This window comes from Apostichopus japonicus, chromosome 5 (genome assembly GCF_037975245.1).
Source record: "Apostichopus japonicus isolate 1M-3 chromosome 5, ASM3797524v1, whole genome shotgun sequence".
Lineage (NCBI taxonomy): Eukaryota > Metazoa > Echinodermata > Holothuroidea > Aspidochirotida > Stichopodidae > Apostichopus > Apostichopus japonicus.
The window spans coordinates 2081361-2099872 of NC_092565.1; the positions used below are offsets into that span (position 1 = coordinate 2081361).

General features: G+C 37.4%; 2 protein-coding genes across 8 annotated transcripts in view; one reads left to right on the forward strand and one right to left on the reverse strand.

Annotated features, from left to right (window-relative positions):
- The window catches only part of LOC139967268 (uncharacterized), a 58939-nt gene extending 41800 nt beyond the window's left edge, over positions 1-17139 (reverse strand). For 5 of the 7 annotated variants that reach the window (XM_071970868.1, XM_071970867.1, XM_071970866.1 and 2 more), the window contains exon 1: positions 16562-17139. In XM_071970868.1, coding sequence (XP_071826969.1) covers positions 16562-16913 — 352 coding nt within the window. In that variant the 5' untranslated portion in view covers positions 16914-17139. Of the gene's footprint in view, positions 1-9359; positions 12822-16561 lie in introns of those variants that run through there. The other 2 variants (XM_071970870.1, XM_071970871.1) reach the window with 2 other exon arrangements.
- On the forward strand, positions 531-6064 carry LOC139967273 (uncharacterized). The gene is made up of 4 exons (XM_071970880.1): positions 531-1320; positions 4023-4105; positions 4637-4748; positions 5352-6064. Exons 1-4 carry the CDS (start codon positions 1214-1216, stop codon positions 5380-5382), a joined length of 333 nt encoding a protein of 110 aa, XP_071826981.1. The 5' UTR covers positions 531-1213; the 3' UTR covers positions 5383-6064.
- Positions 17140-18512: the final 1373 nt, after the last annotated feature.

Consider the following 18512-nt stretch of genomic DNA (forward strand, 5'->3'; position numbering starts at 1 on the left):
ACTAGGTTTTCTGTAGGCAGCCTATAGCCTTACCAATACCACAGGCTGTATACCTTTTTGTTCATGGTGGGAAAAACATCCAGTTCCATCATAACTGAAGTAATAAAAGTCATTTTAGCAACCTTTCAGCTCCATTGCCTTCATTGATTCCTTCTGTTGGGAGTTGAGTGGCACCAACGTTAGTAGTATTCAGACTAGTCGTAGAACTAGTACTAACAGGGCTTACGGCTACACTAACATTAGTGTCATACATATTGGGCCTAACGTAAGGCATCTTATCACACCATTGTCTAAATCGTCAAACTGAGATGAGCTTAGTCGCACCGTGTAGTTCGTGGCATACATTTCAACGGGTTGCTTGTCCTGAAATAGTCTCTATATTTAGAAAGCATTGTAGGCCTCAATATTGATCGACAAAAGTTCCGGAATTTTCTTAGAGTATAGAACTGAAGTAACGTCGTCGGTACTTTTAAAGTCTAAGGAGAAGGTACGTAGGGTCTATACATATCGCGCGATATGCGCACAGTACAGTACAGTACAGTATACTATTTTACGTCGGTCGAAGTTAAGTTGAACATTGCTGTCGACAATATGAATATGCATAATGACCTACCGTAACGACGCGGAACTAAACCGCAGACGACGTGCCCGGTACGTTTATTCATTATTTTTTAATTTTGTCTGGTCTTCTAAAGCCGAGACAAACGATACCCCAAAAAAAGACAACCCACACTTTCTAAATAAATCTATTTTAATTAATTACACCTGACCTGTTAAACCCACGAAACACGAACCAAATAGATTCGTTTTGTGTTTAAGTTATTACAGTTCACATTTACAAGGAGCATTACTCGTGACTATCAATTTCGGCGGTAAAACTTATACACTTTTAATGATAGTAAAAGTATATATCGGAAGGCATCTGTGGCGTATTGTCGGTATCATCTTTCTTCGGATTTTTTGCTCATTTTAGTGGACACCTCCTGTTGCGTTCACTCTAGTATCAAGGTTTATTGTTTCTGTCAACGGATCTAGTGTTTAAAGCACTTTGGATTCATTATTTCCAGTGATTTAGTTGAGTGCATTTTTCGAATTTCAACTTTTCGGTCATGTTGTAGTAGCCTATACTATAGCCTACCACTTGCAATATACCACTTGCATTGTACGTGGTTCAGTTCGTTAGTCGTTTACCAGCAGGAGAAGAAGTGCAAATATGTTGGAAGCTTGCTGGGGACCGAAGAAGATATTATTAACCGAAGTACGACGAGCTCAGGAGAGAGTTACAAAAGTATCAACGTATACCCCAACTACAATTACCATGTAAGTACAGTAATGGTTTTGCATGCTCTCATAATGTTTACATTTTTTTCTTTATTTTAATTAGGCCTAGGGGCCTAGGCTACTTTGGTTTTCTTTACTTTATGAAAAACTAAAAGACGTGCAATGTTAAATTAGAAGCTACACCATTCATTGGAAGGATCATGCATCAGGGAAGGTCAAATATATTGTTTCTGAACTGATTGTTTGGTCCAAATATGAACTGCAAATGCTGCATTGATATTGTGATTAGTGTTCAAACGATTATGCATAACAGAAAATACCGATTACCGATTATTTTTTTCATATTCGTACCGATTCCGATTATTTGAAAAAGAGAAAATATCCCGTTTATACGAAATCGGCAATGAATTTTGTGATAGAAACAATTATTGTTGTGATTTTCCTGTTTCCTTTTGCTTTCGTGGTAATACAAGGCTCTTACTAGGCCTAGGCCTAGGTATCCTTTTGTTTGACCAAATTACCTCTGGAGTTTCTCGGAAAGATTTTTTTTTTTTTACAAATTTCGAAAATATGACATCCTACCTAGTTGCTAAGCGAATGGCCTAACCACCTCGACGTGTACGTCACCTGTTAATGGCTTGAAATGGGCTAAGAAAGTTACTCAAAATACAAAGTGGCTATTCTTACGACTGTTCGTAAGAATAATTTCCGACTACGCATGCGCAGTTGCTTTTTTTTATGACAGGAGAACTATTTTTAACGACCAGGAGTAACAATAATTTCCGGTTAGTGTTAGGGTTAGGATTGGGGTTTAGGGTTAAAGTTAGGGTTAGGGTTACCCCTACTACATGCGCAGTTGCTTTATTTACTTTACTGCCCTTGAATTCGCCTTTGTCGTAAGAATAGTTTATAAATAATTGTTACGACTAGTCGTAAGAATAGCCACGGCCTCAAAATATCCATCTCAAAAAGCATCTAATTCTAAGACAAACCATCCATCTTCAATCTTTACCAAAGTGTGAATTTTAATTACATATTGCCTACATTCCAACATTATTTTGTACTTATTTTCAGTATTATACCGTTTATGAACAAATAGAAATGTTACAAACTTGAAGTTAAACATACCTATTCGTTACCTATTTAACTCCATTCAAGTTCAATTAGAAAATGTATGCTCAGGTCAATCAAACTGAAAAGCAAATTGTACCATCGTAACTTGTTTAAAATTATTCTAGAAGTAGAATGTTACCAGATTGATGTAAAGAAATAATAACAACTAGAAACTACTCCAATATAAAATACAACATTCCCTCTTTAAGACATCGCACATACCTTCCAAACAAATGCCGACTTCCAGCAAATTGAAAGTTGTAAACTAAGCTACGCATTTTTTTTTTTTTTTTGCAAACCGATGGTTAGGCTACATTTTCCATTGACTTAGTGTGGTTGTTAGGCTAACATGAGGCCGAAGGTTGCAGGTTATCTCATGGATATTTTAGTTCTAGCTAACTGCGTCACAACTTCAGCGAATAAAGAGATGCTTAGGCTAGATTTTCCTGTTGACTACGTGTGGTGTTCGGGTACCATGCGCGACGATAGCAGCAAGGAAAGTATGTAGAAAAGCTACGCAAAGTATGGTTGGTTTTTTTTGCAAAACGATGCTTGGGGTATATTTCCCATTGACTTGGTGTGGTTGTTAGGCTAACGTGTGGTCGAAGATTGCAGTTTCCATGGATATTTTTATTTTTTATTTGCGACACAACTTGAGCGAATAAACAAATGGCTAAGTTAGATTTCCATGCTGACTTAGTGTGGAGTATAGCTACCATGTGGTCGGAGATTTGTGGGGCTTTTAGGTTATTGTCGCTGGTACTGAAATTGCTTCGTGGAGGCCGTCATTTGCCAGTAACTGTGTGCGGAAAGTTCCCAATGATTGAGCGCGACCCGCCCGCACTGCATCAAATTTGATGCGGGATTGTGAGAACTGTTTGTGCCATTCGCGCTGCTAAAGCAAACGCTTGTTACAACTAATTTTACACAGATACCAGGGCGATTTTCTCATAGAACTCTCTCTTCTTTTTCGCACACGTAATTGTGATTTAGGATGGCTTTTTTAGCACTTGCTAGGGCGAACTTCGCCCGTCGCCCCCGCTTACATTCGACCCTGTCCAGCACATTCGTTAATTCGCGAAATTGTTATTGTTACCATGCTTACTATGCCGAGAAATATGAAGTCACTTATTACGAGGGAAGCAAAATCGGCGACCATGGCAGCCTAATTTGATGAAATTACATCGTGAAAGACGTATAGAGGGTGTCATTATTTTAATATTTCGTAGTAAAAGAGCAAACCTAATACATCAGTTGATATTTTCAGCTTCCATATATATGTTTTTGAATAATGATATTTTCACCTTCCATATGTTTTTGAATAATCGGTATGACATAACTGGTATTCCACGTAATTTTTACCGATTCCGATTATGTCCCGATTATGCAGTAATCGTTCCGATTCCGATTAAGTAAATCGTTTGAACACTAATTGTGATGCATTAAGATAAACCTTCAATTTTGTTGGTCTGGTTACACGCATCATTTCAGCTGGGTGACATCTTCTGTCTTATTATTGTTTTCTTTGATATATGGACATATCTTGACAGAATAAAGCTAGTTTTAACAAACATTTTCAATTTATGTCAAGAAGATTTCACAGAACCTTTGCACTTTCCTTACAACAGTCACTTGCGGGGAACTGCATTTCTTGAAACGCTTGACAGGTGCATTGGAATGCCAACAAGCCTCCCTTGGCAACAAGAAACAGGTTAGATTTTTGTAGTATTTTTTTAAAGGCATTTTTTAAAGGAGGATAGGTAGGTAGTTGAGAGATACACAACTTTCTGTACAGTTCCCTTCAAATCAGCTATAAATATGCATCCTGCAAAGATTTCCCAAAAAACTGTCTCATCAGTAGCAATTTCAGCCAGAACTTTCTTTAATCAGCAGAAAGATACCGTTTGTGTTTGAAAGTCAACGTCCCAGTTTTAAGGAAAATTCAAATACAATCCACTGTACAGAGAGTAATGTAAAATGTCATTATTGTTCATCTTTAAAGTAGTAGAGGTGTTGGGGAAGTGATGTTGATATAACAATTGTACCATCTTTGCTTTGTGTCTCTTTTTGCTTTTGTTTTCATATGCTGCAAGGGCTTGAATCAGAACAATTGATAGAACTCTTTGAATAATAGTCCCTCATTTAAAGGGAAGAATGACACTCCACAGCCATCTATCAGCTTCCCTCTAGGCCTGAGGTTGCTTATAACTTTAGTAAAAGTTGTTCATACTTTTTCTTACAGACAAGTTTTTCAGACCCAGAAGTTCCATTTTTTGGATGGCATTGTACCATCAGAGACATCGGTTGAAGAAGACAGTTTTGTCCAAGAATGCGAGAGTAGTGAAAATTTTGAGGTAGGCCTATGTCACATATAGTCATCCAATTATGCTGGTATTTTTTGCCATTCGAAAAGGATTGTCCAGCCAAAAGTTATATCAAAGAGTACTATAATCTGAACATTCTGGTAAAACTTACATTCAAATCTAATGCTTTGTTCTCGAATATTGACATTTGAAGTTTTCAAATTTTGTACCAAGAATAGACTTGAAGCATACAGGTGTGATATCATAGCCTAGGTGCACACTGTCCATAATTGATGTTTAAACATACAGTTCTACCCTGTGTATCGAGCACTTTTTCGACCAGAAGTGACACTTTGTTTTATGTAGATATATATATATATATATATATATATATATATATATATATATATATATATGAAATATTATTATTAGACAAAACCAGAGAACTACGATATGATTCATAATTGACAAATAGGGAGTAATGTTTTAGAAAATACTATTTCCTAAAACACTACTCCTTATTTGTGAGTTATGAGTCATATCTTATTTCTCTGGTTTTCTCTAATAATATATTTCTTTGGAGTAAAAATGGATTTTCTCTATAATAAATATCTATAGCCTATATATATTTATGTTTGTTTCTGTTCTTTACAGATTTTTGTCATGGAATTGCCCCACGCCTTGATGCATACAACAGTAGAATACCGGCTGCAAACAGCATGATTCATATAGGGTCTGCAAGCAGCATGGGGTAACGTTTGTCAAGTGGTGTAGCGGGCGCATTTTCAGTGCAGACGGTACAAAGCACCGGGAAATGTTTGCAATGTATGTACAAACTTTACCAAAAGTGTCAACTGTCAACTCTGCTAATTGAGAAATACTGTAGCTTATAAACATAATATCTGACATATACTGCATGTTGGGCTTGGGGAAATGTGTCATCCCTACTGTTTTGGGTCAAGTGAATATTTACAAAATATGCCTTAATCTTGATATGCCAATATCTTTGCAATTGTAAATGTACACTTTAATTAATATGAACTTTGTTTGTATGTGAGTTATGTGAAGTAGATATTCCCTATTTGCCCTGGGGAGAAGTTCCCAGAATTTGATGAGCTGCATGTGCTGTAAAAAATCTTGAAAATCTAGTGTTTGGCTTACAGGTACCTGCTAGAAAGTTTTCTACTCTGTTCTTAATTTGCTATTTGGCTACACAAATTACCAAGCCTATAGGAATAGAAGTCAGCAATGGACCAAGTTAGTAATTTGTTTTGTTTTACACCAAATTTAATGCTTTTAGAATGTTCACATAATTTTGATGTAGCTTAACTATATTAATGTTGCTCATGTTTTGTTTTGCCTTAATTTTATGATAAATATATATATGTATGTGCTTTATAGCATACAGAGTGGCCATTCTGTGATGCAACATTCTGTAAGCTTCCAATCCATTCTTTAATTGGATAAACATTGCCAAATTTTATGACTTGATCAGTGTTTTGGGTATCCAGATCTTATCTTTCAACATGATTCATTCATTACTACCTTTACAGCAGTATACTATACTATAATACTATAACACTACACATCTATAGTGAGGAAAATGTAGTCACAATTAAGGGTGCCCCATGGGCATATGTAATGTTTTGATATACCATTTTTATTACACTTGTATAATTGCATTTAAGGTGCTTCCTTTCTTAGCTTATCAGCTATATACCAGTTCATATATCTACCGTTCATTATCTACTTGTGACCAATTCTTTATTTTTCAGTTTTGCATATACTTTTTTTAGCTTGCCAGGATAACTCTAATTTGCCTTTCTCACTACACTTGTTAGTATATGTTTTCAACATAAATAAAACTGATTTTCCATGTTCGGTGCTTTCAGTCCAGATTTTGCATTTCATCAATTGTTTCTTAAGAAGTCTATTCTTCACATTTCTTGTAGGCAGTCTATTCTTTACCAATATTTTATTTAATGTTACCTTATTTCTAAGCATTGCCTCATTTGCGAATACTTTCATGCATGTATTTCCATGGAATACATGCATGTATATATCCTTTGCATTGGTGCATGCAATGGATTTAAAAACATGCATCAAGCATGAATTGTTTCAAATCCGACAAAAAAAGCATGCTTTAAGCATGAACATGTATAAAACATTTCAAATACATGCTTCACACATGCCACAGTGCATGTGCACATTGTTTCAAACCCGCGCAAAAAACATGCTTCAAGCATGTACATGTATGAAACATCAATACATGCTTTAAGCACGTATTTGCTGGAGCATGTAATGTAGCTCATTAACATGCATGTATTTTTTTTCAAATACATGCTTCACGCATGCCATAGTGCATGTAAGGAGGGCATTTACATACATGTATTTTCTTCAAACCCTGTGCAAAAGACATGCATGTAAAGGGTACTATAAATTTGTGTAAGGGACGTCATATTCTGATAAACTCTTTGGTTTCAAATTTCATTCACAATTGTTTCTCAATAACGATGATTAATATTTGTTGAATTAAAGTGTTCTTCTTTTAGAAATAATATAAATCGTCTCTTCATCATTACATGTGTGGGGTGAAGAGGCATTCATGAATGCATGGGACGGATAGGTCATTCAACCCATTGCTAGGGGTGGGGAGGGGGGCCGGAGCATTGGAAAGGACCAATACAAAATAGCTGTCAAACCAAATAATGTGAGGTGCATACAACTAATTTGCTTCATGATATAATTAAGGTAAAGAAAGTAATATTTAATCGCAAGGTTTGACCCCACGGTGTTGGGTGGGAAGCGTATATGTACGGTCAAGTCAATCATGAGGAAAACTGAAATGCCTTCACTATAAATCTTCAAAACAATTTCATCAATTTAAGGCTTCACAGTGAATACCAATATGCAAATTTAAGCCATCAAAGCCTGTGCTATTTTTTTTGCTAGATCTGATGCAGCCATACACCGAAGCCTTAGCGAAGCCTTAGTGAAGGCATTCTTGGGGCAAATATAAGCCATCATTTATAAGCATTCGAAGCTTTAATGAAGCCTTAATGAAGCCTTCATTTTAGGCTTCAGGGAAAATTTATGCTAGCATTAAGGCTGCAGAGCGAATGCCTATTTAAAGCTTCAAAGTGAATACTTATATGCAAATTTAAGCCATCGAAGCCTTAGCTAATTTAAATTTTTCGGCTCTGGTGCAGCCTTAGCGAAGCCTTAGCGAAGGCATTCTTGGGGCAAATATAAGCCATCATTTATAAGCATTCGAAGCTTTAATGAAGCCTTAATGAATGCATTCATGTTTGGTAAGGGTAAACCTAAAGACCACGGCACCATTCAGTTTAAACATCAGAAACGATTTGCCGTCCCAGATAAACCAAAACAATTCCTTTACAATTACGACGGAATCGGATTAAAATAATCCGACGCGGATTAAAATAATCCGAATTTCTAAAACTTCTGCTCAATTCAGCAGAAATCAGTAAGTCGCTTTGCCTTTACAACCATGCCGACATCTTCTCTATAAAACAGTTTCAATTCCTGCTACTTCTTGTCACTTTCGGTGATCATGCACTGAAGAAGAGCTAGTTTTGCTCGAAAGCTCTGCGAAAAAACAAACATTGGCTGTTTTACTTCCAATCACTTACCTAATTCAATTATTGTATCTCACTCGAGATCCAGCCTTTCTCTAAATGCAGCATAGCTGTTTAACAGTTTTTCCGTTATTCCTATATATATATATATATATATTATTATTATTATTATGGTTCCGTATATAGCGCAAATACTATAACATATATATATTCAAATGCGCTTTACAATATTATATATATATATATATATATATATATATATATATAGAGGAAAAATGGAAATGTCAAAATGGAGATGTCGGTGTTAAGGGGTAGGGTGAGGAGCACGCCCCTTCCGAAATCATCGATCCGTCACTGGCTACCCTGTGTATATAATAGTGATCAGCCCTGTAATTATGTCACTGTTCCTCTTTCTCTTCCCAGTTTTTTGCCGTTTTTTCTACTCCCTCCTTTTTTCCTTTTTCTTCTTTTTCTTTTCCCTTCCTTCCTCCCCTTCTTTCCCCCTTTTCTTCTCTCGTTTTCCTCTCCTCTTTTCTTACCAGGGGGGCGCGCGCCCCCAACGCCCCCCCTGGATACGCGCCTGGTATATATTGTGTAGCCTATAACATTCACAAAGTATAAGCAGTGATACTACACTACCTAGTAACAGTAGGTAATACAATGAACGCAACTGGTGTTCGATCGGGACGCAAGCAATTTTATATGTTATGCAAACTGGGAAGCAAACTTTATTTCACTAATAACATTAATTTACTGTAGTTGGCATATATCCCTTTGTACTGTTAGACCAGTGTCACAGATCCAACAAAACATATCACTTTATAATATGTATGTATGTATGTATATGTGATCTTCCCGCAAGCAGGAACTCGCGAATATGTGTTGCAAGTGGCTTAACAACAAATCAGGTATGTAGCACTGCCGGTTTTAACTTATAGGCTAGTCTATATGATAACGTAAATCAACTTAAGGCTTATAACGTTAGGCTAGCCCGGTGTAATACTTTTAAAATCTAAGCCTATGTCTATTCTACACGTTGTGTACGAATAATGTCTCAATTTACCATAAAGTTCGATTGTGGAGATGTAATTTATACTGCCGATCACGTCTACCATAACTCTAACAGATTGACCAGTGCCATGATCAACTGTCTGATATCTTCCGCATTCCGTTGGCAGTATAAAATGGCGCCAACTATTGTGTAGCACCAATGAATAAAGTCGGCTTCTCATACCAGTGTTATATTATAGGTACCCTGAGCTCTCTCTGCTTTTTACGTGCAAAGAAAACGGACACGGACCAAAGGTCAACAAAACCAAAATAGTCCATCGGCTGAGTACCAAAAAGAGGCCTAGAAAATGGGTTCCGTTGCACCCCCCTGGCAGCCTTGTTTACATGGTTGGGTTTGGTAAATACATCCCTGAGCAATATAAATCTGTATGTTTTCCAGTCTGAGAGGTGTTAATTTACAAGTAAATCAAGTATGAATACATTCGTAATTTATGTGCATAAATTAAATATTAAACTGTTAACTAAGTCAATGTAGCACATTTGTTGTGGAATCACTTCATTTTAAATTCCAATAGATGTGGTTTTTTTTCAGAGGAGGCGTCTCATCAAGTTCTGTAATACATATAAATGATTTTCTAGTTATACAACATAGAGGATAAATACGACGGTAGTGAAAGTTAGGGCAGGCGGTACGCCATCCAGTGTGTGGGCTTTTTCACACTTGGAAGGGAATGTCCTCTCTGTGAATCATAGAGGAATCGAACACGCAACCTTTTGATTTGTAGTCCGGAGCTCTACCGACTGAGCTATCCCGCTCCCTAAAGAAATATAGGCTAAGCTAGTAGGAGATGCTAAGGTTAAATAAATGGATATATTTTTTAAAGGCACATTTTATATAAAGAAATGTAGGCTAGTAGGATATGCCAAGGCTAAATAAATATAAATGTGTATCTGATACAGCAACAATTTTGGCAGGGCCTTCGGCCTATACTATAACATGTTTTTTATTAACGGCAAATTTTACTAATGTTGGCTAGGCTATAGGCTAAATATAAAAGTGTATCTGATGCAGCAAAAATGTGGCAGGGCCTTCGGCCTACACTCAAACATTGGTTTTTTTAACGGCACATTTTATGTAAAGAACGAAATGGTGGGTAGGCTATAGGCCAAGGCTAAATATAAATGTGTATCTGATACAGCAAAAATTTTGGCAGGGCCTTCGGCCTACACTCAAACATTTGTTTTTTTAACGGCACATTTTATGTAAAGAACGAAATGGTGGCTAGGCTATAGGCCAAGGCTAAATATAAATGTGTATCTGATACAGCAAAAATTTTGGCAGGGCCTTCGGCCTATACTACAACATTTTTTTTTTTTAACGGCACATATGATGTAAAGAAATGTAGGCTAGGCTAGTAGGATAGGCCAAGGCTAAATATAAACGTGTATTCGATTTCCGCGATACAGGAATTTTTTTAGCAGGCCCTTCAGCCTACTAGGCCTATAACATTTTTTAACAGCACATTTTGTGTAAAGAAATATAGGCAGGGCTAGTAAGATAGGCCAAGGCTAAATACAACGGTGTATTCGATGCAGCCAAATATTTGCACTACCTTCGGCCTACTATAGAACATTTGCTTTTTTGTTATTTTAACGGCACATTTTGTGGAAAGAAATGTAGGCTACAGCTAAGGCTAGGCCAATGCTAAATATAAACATGTATCCAATACGGCAACAATTTTGGCTGGGCCTTCAACTACATTAGGAGTAGTCTACTGCACAAACTTCCGGAGATTTTAGGCTAATAAGGTTTTTTGACAAATCATAGTGTTTTCCTAACCCTGTCCCCAATCGTTACCTTATCAACACTAATATGATGGTAGCCTATTTAGGCCTAGGCCTAAGATGAATATGCTAGTTAGCCTAGGCCCTAGCCTAGGTCTATGCCTAAAGCCGGGTAAACTACGTTCACCAGCAAATCAAAGCTAGCCTAGCCTAGTCTCATTAATTAAGTCATAGCCTAGTTCGTAATACGTAAATCAGGCCTCTTAACCTTTGCATATTGTTTCAATGTCAAGTGCTAGAAAGTTTTCTACTCTGTTCTTAATTTGCCATTCGGCTCCACAAATTACCAAGCCTATAGGAATAGAAGTCAGCAATGGACCAAGTTTAGTAATTTGTTTTATGTTTTACACCAAATTTAATGCTTTTAGAATGTTTACATATTTTTGATGTAGCTTAACTATATTAATGTTGCTCATGTTTTCTTTTTGCCTTAATTTTATGATAAATATGTATTCTATATATGTGCCTTATAGCATACAGAGTGGCCATTCTGTGAGGCAACATTCTGTAAGCTTCCAATCCATTCTTTAATTGGATAAACAAATTTTATGACTTCATCAGTGTTTTGGGTATCCAGATCTTATCTTTCAACATGATTCATTCATTACTACCTTTACAACAGTATACTATACTATAATACTACAGTATAACACTACACATCTATAGTGAGGAAAATGTAGTCACAATTAAGGGTGCCACATGGGCATATGTAATGTTTCGATGTACCATTTTTATTACACTTGTATAATTGCATTTAAGGTGCTTTCTTTCTTAGCTTATCTGTATTATATTTTTTATCAGCTATATTCCATTTCATAATTATATCTACCGTACATTATCTACATGCCAGTGACCAATTCCTTATTTTTCAGTTTTTCATATACTTTTTTTAGCTTGCCAGGATAACACTAATTTGCCTTTCTCACTACACTTGTTAGTATATGTTTTCAACATAAATAAAACTTTGATTTTCCATGTTCGGTGCTTTCAGTCCAGATTTAGCATTTCATCAATTTTTTCTTAAGAAGTCTATTCTTCACATTTCTTGTAAGTAGTCTATTCTTAACCAGTATTTTATTTAATGTTACCTTATTTCTAAGCATTGCCTCATTTGCAAATACTTTCATGCATGTATTTCCATGGAATACATGCATGAATATATCCTTTGCATTAGTGCATGCAATGGATTTAAAAACATACTTCAAGCATGAATTGTTTCAAATCCGACACAAAAAACATGCTTTACGCATGTACATGTATGACATTTCAAATACATGCTTCACACATGCCAAAGTGCATGTAAGGAGGGCATTTTCATACATGTATTTTTTCAAACCCCGCGCAAAAAACATGCTCAAGAAATATGCATGCATGTAAAGGGTACTAGAAATTTGTGTGAGGGACGTCATATACTGATAAACTCTTTGGTTTAAAATTTCATTCACAATTGCTTCTCAATAACTATGATTAACATTTTGTTGAATTAAAGTGTTCTTCTTTTAGAAATAATATAAATCGTCTCTTCATCATTGCATGTGTGGGGTGAAGAGGCATTCATGAATGCATGGGACTGATAGGTTCCTAGTAAAATCATTCAAGCGATTGCTAGGGGTTGGGAGGGGGCAGGAGCATTGGAAAGGACCTACATAAAATAGCTGTCAAACCAAATAATGTGAGGTGCATACAACTAATTTGCTTCATGATATAATTAAGGTAAAGAAGGTAATATTTAAACGCAAGGTTGAACCCGTACAGTGTTGGGTGGAAAGCGTACAGTGTATGTACGGTCGAGTCAATCATGAGGAAACTGAAATGCCTTCACTCTAAATCTTCAAAACAATTTCATCAATTTAAGGCTTCACAGTGAATACCAATATGCAAATTTAAGCCATCAAAGCCTGTGCTATTTTTTTTGGCTAGATCTGATGCAGCCATACACCGAAGCCTTAGCGAAGCCTTAGTGAAGGCATTCTTGAGGCAAATATAAGCCATCATTTATAAGCATTCGAAGCTTTAATGAAGCCTTAATGAAGCCTTCATTTTAGGCTTCAGGGCAAATTTATGCTAGCATTGAGGCTGCAGAGCGAATGCCTATTTAAAGCTTCAAAGTGAATACTTATATGCAAATTTAAGTCATCAAAGCCTTTGCTAATTTAAATTTTTCGGCTCTGGTGCAGCCTTAGCGAAGGCATTCTTGGGGCAAATATAAGCCATCATTTATAAGCATTCGAAGCTTTAATGAAGCCTTAATGAATGCATTCAGGTTTGGTAAGGGCTGCACCTTTTGTTGGCCCATAACATTAGCCTAACAATAACGTTAAACCTAGTCTAACGTATACTAGCCTAGGCCTAGCCTATACAGTACCGTCTAGTCATAGAAATTGATAAGGACAGAACGCTGACACAGTGTATTGCCGTGTGTTTTAGCAGTGAAGCCTTGAAAATTAGTGAGGGCGCTTTCTGTGTACGGCAAAAACCCAGATCATCTGTACGTCTCCATACATACAGTGTGTATTCTACTCTGAAATTGAATTTCTTTTGACCCGTGTTTTCGAAAGAGTATTTAAACTTTTCACAACAAAGACATGCTATGACGACCAGAGTGGTAAGTACTTTACTTCTGACTAAAGAACCAACTTTAAAAAACTTTCTTTCGCCTGTAATGACTCGAGCAAGTGGAGCGACAAATCGAAGTGACAATGCAGTAACGTTAGGCGCAGCCCTAACGCAGCAATACCATTGACATTGTTATACTAGGTCTAGTTCCTAAATCCCACAGCCTAGACTACAGTTCTAGTACTAGCTCTACTGTAGGCCTAGTAAGTATTCAAGTAGACCAACATTAAGCCCATTGCAACTAAAATCTTGGACAGTGGCTTATGTGTTGGAAAATGATCTGCTAATGGAAAGAGCTTTCCATAATAGAACAATCGTAGGTTGAAAATTTCTCCTCAATCTTCATTATCACGTGATATCTGCGCAGATGGTGTTCAGCAAGTAACTCTGGAAACAAAATTAACAAATTATTTCTTGGAAGGAGATTACCATCAGTTTGTGTCATAATGAGATTAAAATCAAGTTGTTCTACTTGCTAATTTTGAGATTTTCTGTTTTTTTCTCTGCAGACCCAAGTCGAGGAATTCTGAATTGTATTGGGAACAATGAACTTATGCTACTGTGTGGATTTATATGGTCAAACTAGCTATTTTGTGATCAAAGATTGAAAGAGCTGGATGGGATCTGGAGTAAAATAGTAATCCATAAGCAAGTCTTGTTAGAAATGAATTCACTGTGATGAAGGAATGTTATTGTATGTTGCTATGGTACCTGAAGTTCCTGAACAACAAATCACTGAATTGGACAACTCTGAAAACACTTGATGATGGCACTTTTAATCCTCTTCTGTCCTTGCATCTTAGCAACAGTGAATACCTTTGCACATTCACAGCAGAATATGGATGGTCTTTAGCACTGTCAGAGATGGATTCAAATAATGATTCTGCACATTTAAAAAAATGACAAGGTGGTACCCATTTTTATCATTATTGAAAATAATTTTGGTCTGTTCACCATCTGTGAGAATATTAACATAGGAATCGAACCTACTTTCAAGAATATCCAAGATAACATGGGCAGATACAGAGGATGGGTTTCAATCCTCCCCTTTTGAGTCTGTTCTGTTCAAACAGTGCTATATTGAATATCTATCTCCTTTGATCACATGTATATTAATCACCCCTAGTGAGACAATCAGTCCTGTCTATTACTCCTCTCACTGGTAAGATAACAGTAAGTCATAGAAAGGGTGAGAGGGTATCACTACTTAGAGAGCTGTTTGTTTATATATGTGGTCACTCACATCCTGGTAGCAGTAGAGAGAAGAAGTCTAATAGATTAGAAAACAGTGTCATCTTGTGTGTTGACTTATTTTTCAATTATCCTTGGAACATTATACACCCGGCTCTTGTTTTATGCAACTTTTAATGTCTGGAAAGTGTCATTTCTGGTATCTGAGAGGCTCATGGCAAACACTTTTCTTTCTTGTATTATTTTAGTGCCATCCACTTGGATTATGTCATAGTTGTCCCTGGAAAATGCTGTGGAAAAGCAACCCCTCCCCTTCTAACACATAGCTACTTTTGTTTAATACTTCCATATTAGTTTGTGCATGCAGTTTCCAGTTTAATGTTAATATTGCAAAGTGGGTAGTAGTTTATGCAGCATATCATATCCCACCTTATCAAGTGAGAGTACATACAGTTTGATGGATGTCTACATTTAGTCACAGTCATCAAAGGACTGGATGCTACAGTAGCACGAGTAGTGGCTTGAGTGTTGTTTTAACGTTTTACCTATACTGTACAAAGCTTTGTCCATGCATGGTAAGTGAATATCATTAGACCTTAAAATCATAGTTGAGTCAATTTAGACAAAATAGCCTATAGATTTACTGTCCATCACAGCATACGTGGCTAGGTTGATCAGGCGATTGGCCTACCTCAAAACTTGGATATCTGGCTATATGCTATACTGCTTACGCCCTTTTGCCACAATTTACAGTGTTTGGAGTACATTGCAATGGAGAAATGCATTTGAATATTGGTACAATAGACTGAAATATTCTAGGCTTAAGTTATGATCTAGGCTAACCTAAGTTACACCAGGGCAAGGCTACGTCTACGTACATAGGCCTAGCCTAACTTTGTCCCTATTATTGAAGTGATAGGCTAAGCCCAGGACATTAACAGTCATCCCATGTTATTCTGGCATGTGGATCTATCGTTAGGGATACAGTTTTAAGAAATGTGAGGTTGTGAATATTTTTGTTATTAGGATTTTGTCATATCGCATCCTAATTAAGGACAACCGTGGCTGGTCTAGGCTTACAATATCCCGGGTCCCGTGAATAACAATACAAAAAATTAGCAGACGACACTAGTAAATTATTTAAGTTTCCTATGTAATTGCTTCTTTTATCGCTTCCTAAGAATTACAAAGTGAAACTACAGTCTACTGCGACATTTTCGACGATTTTGCAACCAAATGCAACACGCGATATCACCATTTCGAGTAATTTATGTCAACTTTATCACTTTAGTTTAGTCAAACACGTAGTGTTTGTATTACGCGCCGGTTCCTTCTTGCCGTACACAGAAAGCGCCCCACTTATATGAGTGGCTTCAGTGTATGTCGCATGACGTCATTCTATCCTTATCAATTTCTATGCGTTTAGTACACTAACGTTAGGCCTAGCCTGGTACAGTAAACAGTTAGCCTAACGTTTACTCGTTAGGCCTAACGTTAGGCCTATAGCCTAAGATAGGTTAATAAATTCAGATTATAGACACCATAAATGCATTTCTGAATCTGTATTTCAGAGTGATTACAATAATATTAGGGCCTAAATACCTTCAGTCGTTGCCGAATGTAGCCTCTTTCTGGCCTTTGCTTGATTTGCTTTATTGGTAAAGTCTTGATAGCAACGCCGATGGTAAACGTATTGGTCGAAGTTAGCGAGGCCTACTACATTCCATAATGCCTCTGTTTGCTGTGCAATTTGAAATTTTCTCCCGGAACCAATTTCTTTCCACTCTTTTGCACTTGACACAAACGTTTTCCAACTACGATCTGTAAAATGTGACAGTTTCTCGTCGTTTTTAACCGCGTATGACACAAACAAGAGGCAGTTGTGGGGACAGCCATGTTTTGTGTTGACAAAATACTGAAGGCAGATCACATGACCTAAATAAGGGTCATTCATTGGTTGAAAGTGCAGCAGTGGATGGGCCTCATAACTGCTTTTGGGCTTCCGCTCATTTAAAATATGCCTATGTTTAACCACTGTTTTCTTCCAAAATAACTAATGTCGTTGCGGAAAACACACTGAATATTGTTTCTTTTACTATTAACTGCCCATTTCATTACTCAAACTAAAGCTGCAAGGGGGGTGCAACGAAAGTGTGGAAATTTGATACTCAGCCGATGGACTAAAAACAATCCCAGTCTGTTTAACAACCACCAAAAACCCAACTGAAAACCCACAAACAGAAATCTCTCACTAACCCACAAATGTATATAATGTAGCGTTTAACGTGACGTGAAAAGGACACGGACCCAAAGGCCAACAGAACCAAAAACAATAAAGCTCTACAAACCAGCCCCAAAAAGCCAACTCCAAACCACAAACAGAACCCCCAACCCATATTATGTAACGACCACACCCCCCCCCCACACCTAATAACTAACCCACTCCAAACTTCATCCGGGGTACGCCGTCCCGATAGTAGACAACAGGCCTGCGCATTACCTCCGAAGTTTTCCCAATATGGGTCTTTTCAGGCCCCTAGTAGTGTTCCCCCTTTTCTTACGAGCGAGCAGAGTTCTTAGCTCCTCGTCAACCTTGATCGAGTGGACCTCCCTGTCAGGAACAGGAGGTCCACTAGCGACCATCGTGTCCGGTATAGCGGAAGCGACCGGGCAGGGTGCATGGAAGGGCCACTCGAGTCAATGAGATCAGTGGCCTGTTTCGTCTCATCAAACCAATCGGAGGACTCCTTAGCCACAACTACTAAGGCTGTAGTGCAGTCCTCCATTGGCGAGTCAGAATCTGGGCCACTTAATGTCTCTTGGGCCAGTTGACTCGGGGCCCGACTAATATCACCGATATCACGAATATCTCTAGCTACACATACAACATTTACAGCTTACACCCACGTCCCGGAAGTGTCATGCAAACTGTGCTATGCAGTGCAGAATATACCAGCGCCATGTATCAGAGGAATCGAGGGCGCTTTACTTTTAAAGAATTCCTTCGCTGTGTTGGATACTCCAAACCCATGGCGGGCAGCGAATATTTTTTTCCCAAACTGAACTGACACTGAAATTATTTCCTCGGTTCTGATTGGCTCTCAGCGAGCACGTGATATACTTTAGTATTCAACATGGATCCCTCCATACTCTGTCAATATCAGTATAATCAACACGAACAAATTCAAGATATTCACATTAGCAACTTTCCAGAACTTTTGGTATTTATATATGAACGAAAGTATATAGTGTTCTTAACACAATAAATCAACTATTGCCAACTACTGCGCCCATTATAGGCAGTCCTCGATCGTATGTTTACTCGATTGACTCCGCTTTACACAGCACGTGCAATGTAGCCTATTGTACTGTGTATAGTATACAACACAATAAAACACAGTGCATTTGTAATTGTATACATGTAGCCGATGTACATATGTACGAGGTGTTTGTGTAAATTTGGAGTTGCGATACTTTTAGTTTTATAATCATAAATTCAAAATGTATTCAGTCAATGAATCATGATAGGCCTTGTCGAATATGCAGTGGCCAT

Bases quoted from the DNA above. Each gene is read 5' to 3' on its own strand.
- LOC139967273 (XM_071970880.1), top strand. From the start codon at position 1,214: ATGTTGGAAGCTTGCTGGGGACCGAAGAAGATATTATTAACCGAAGTA. The intron at 1,321-4,022 runs GTAAGTACAGTA...TCCTTACAACAG, and splicing joins ACCCCAACTACAATTACCAT to TCACTTGCGGGGAACTGCAT. The intron at 4,749-5,351 runs GTAGGCCTATGT...TGTTCTTTACAG, and splicing joins AGAGTAGTGAAAATTTTGAG to ATTTTTGTCATGGAATTGCC.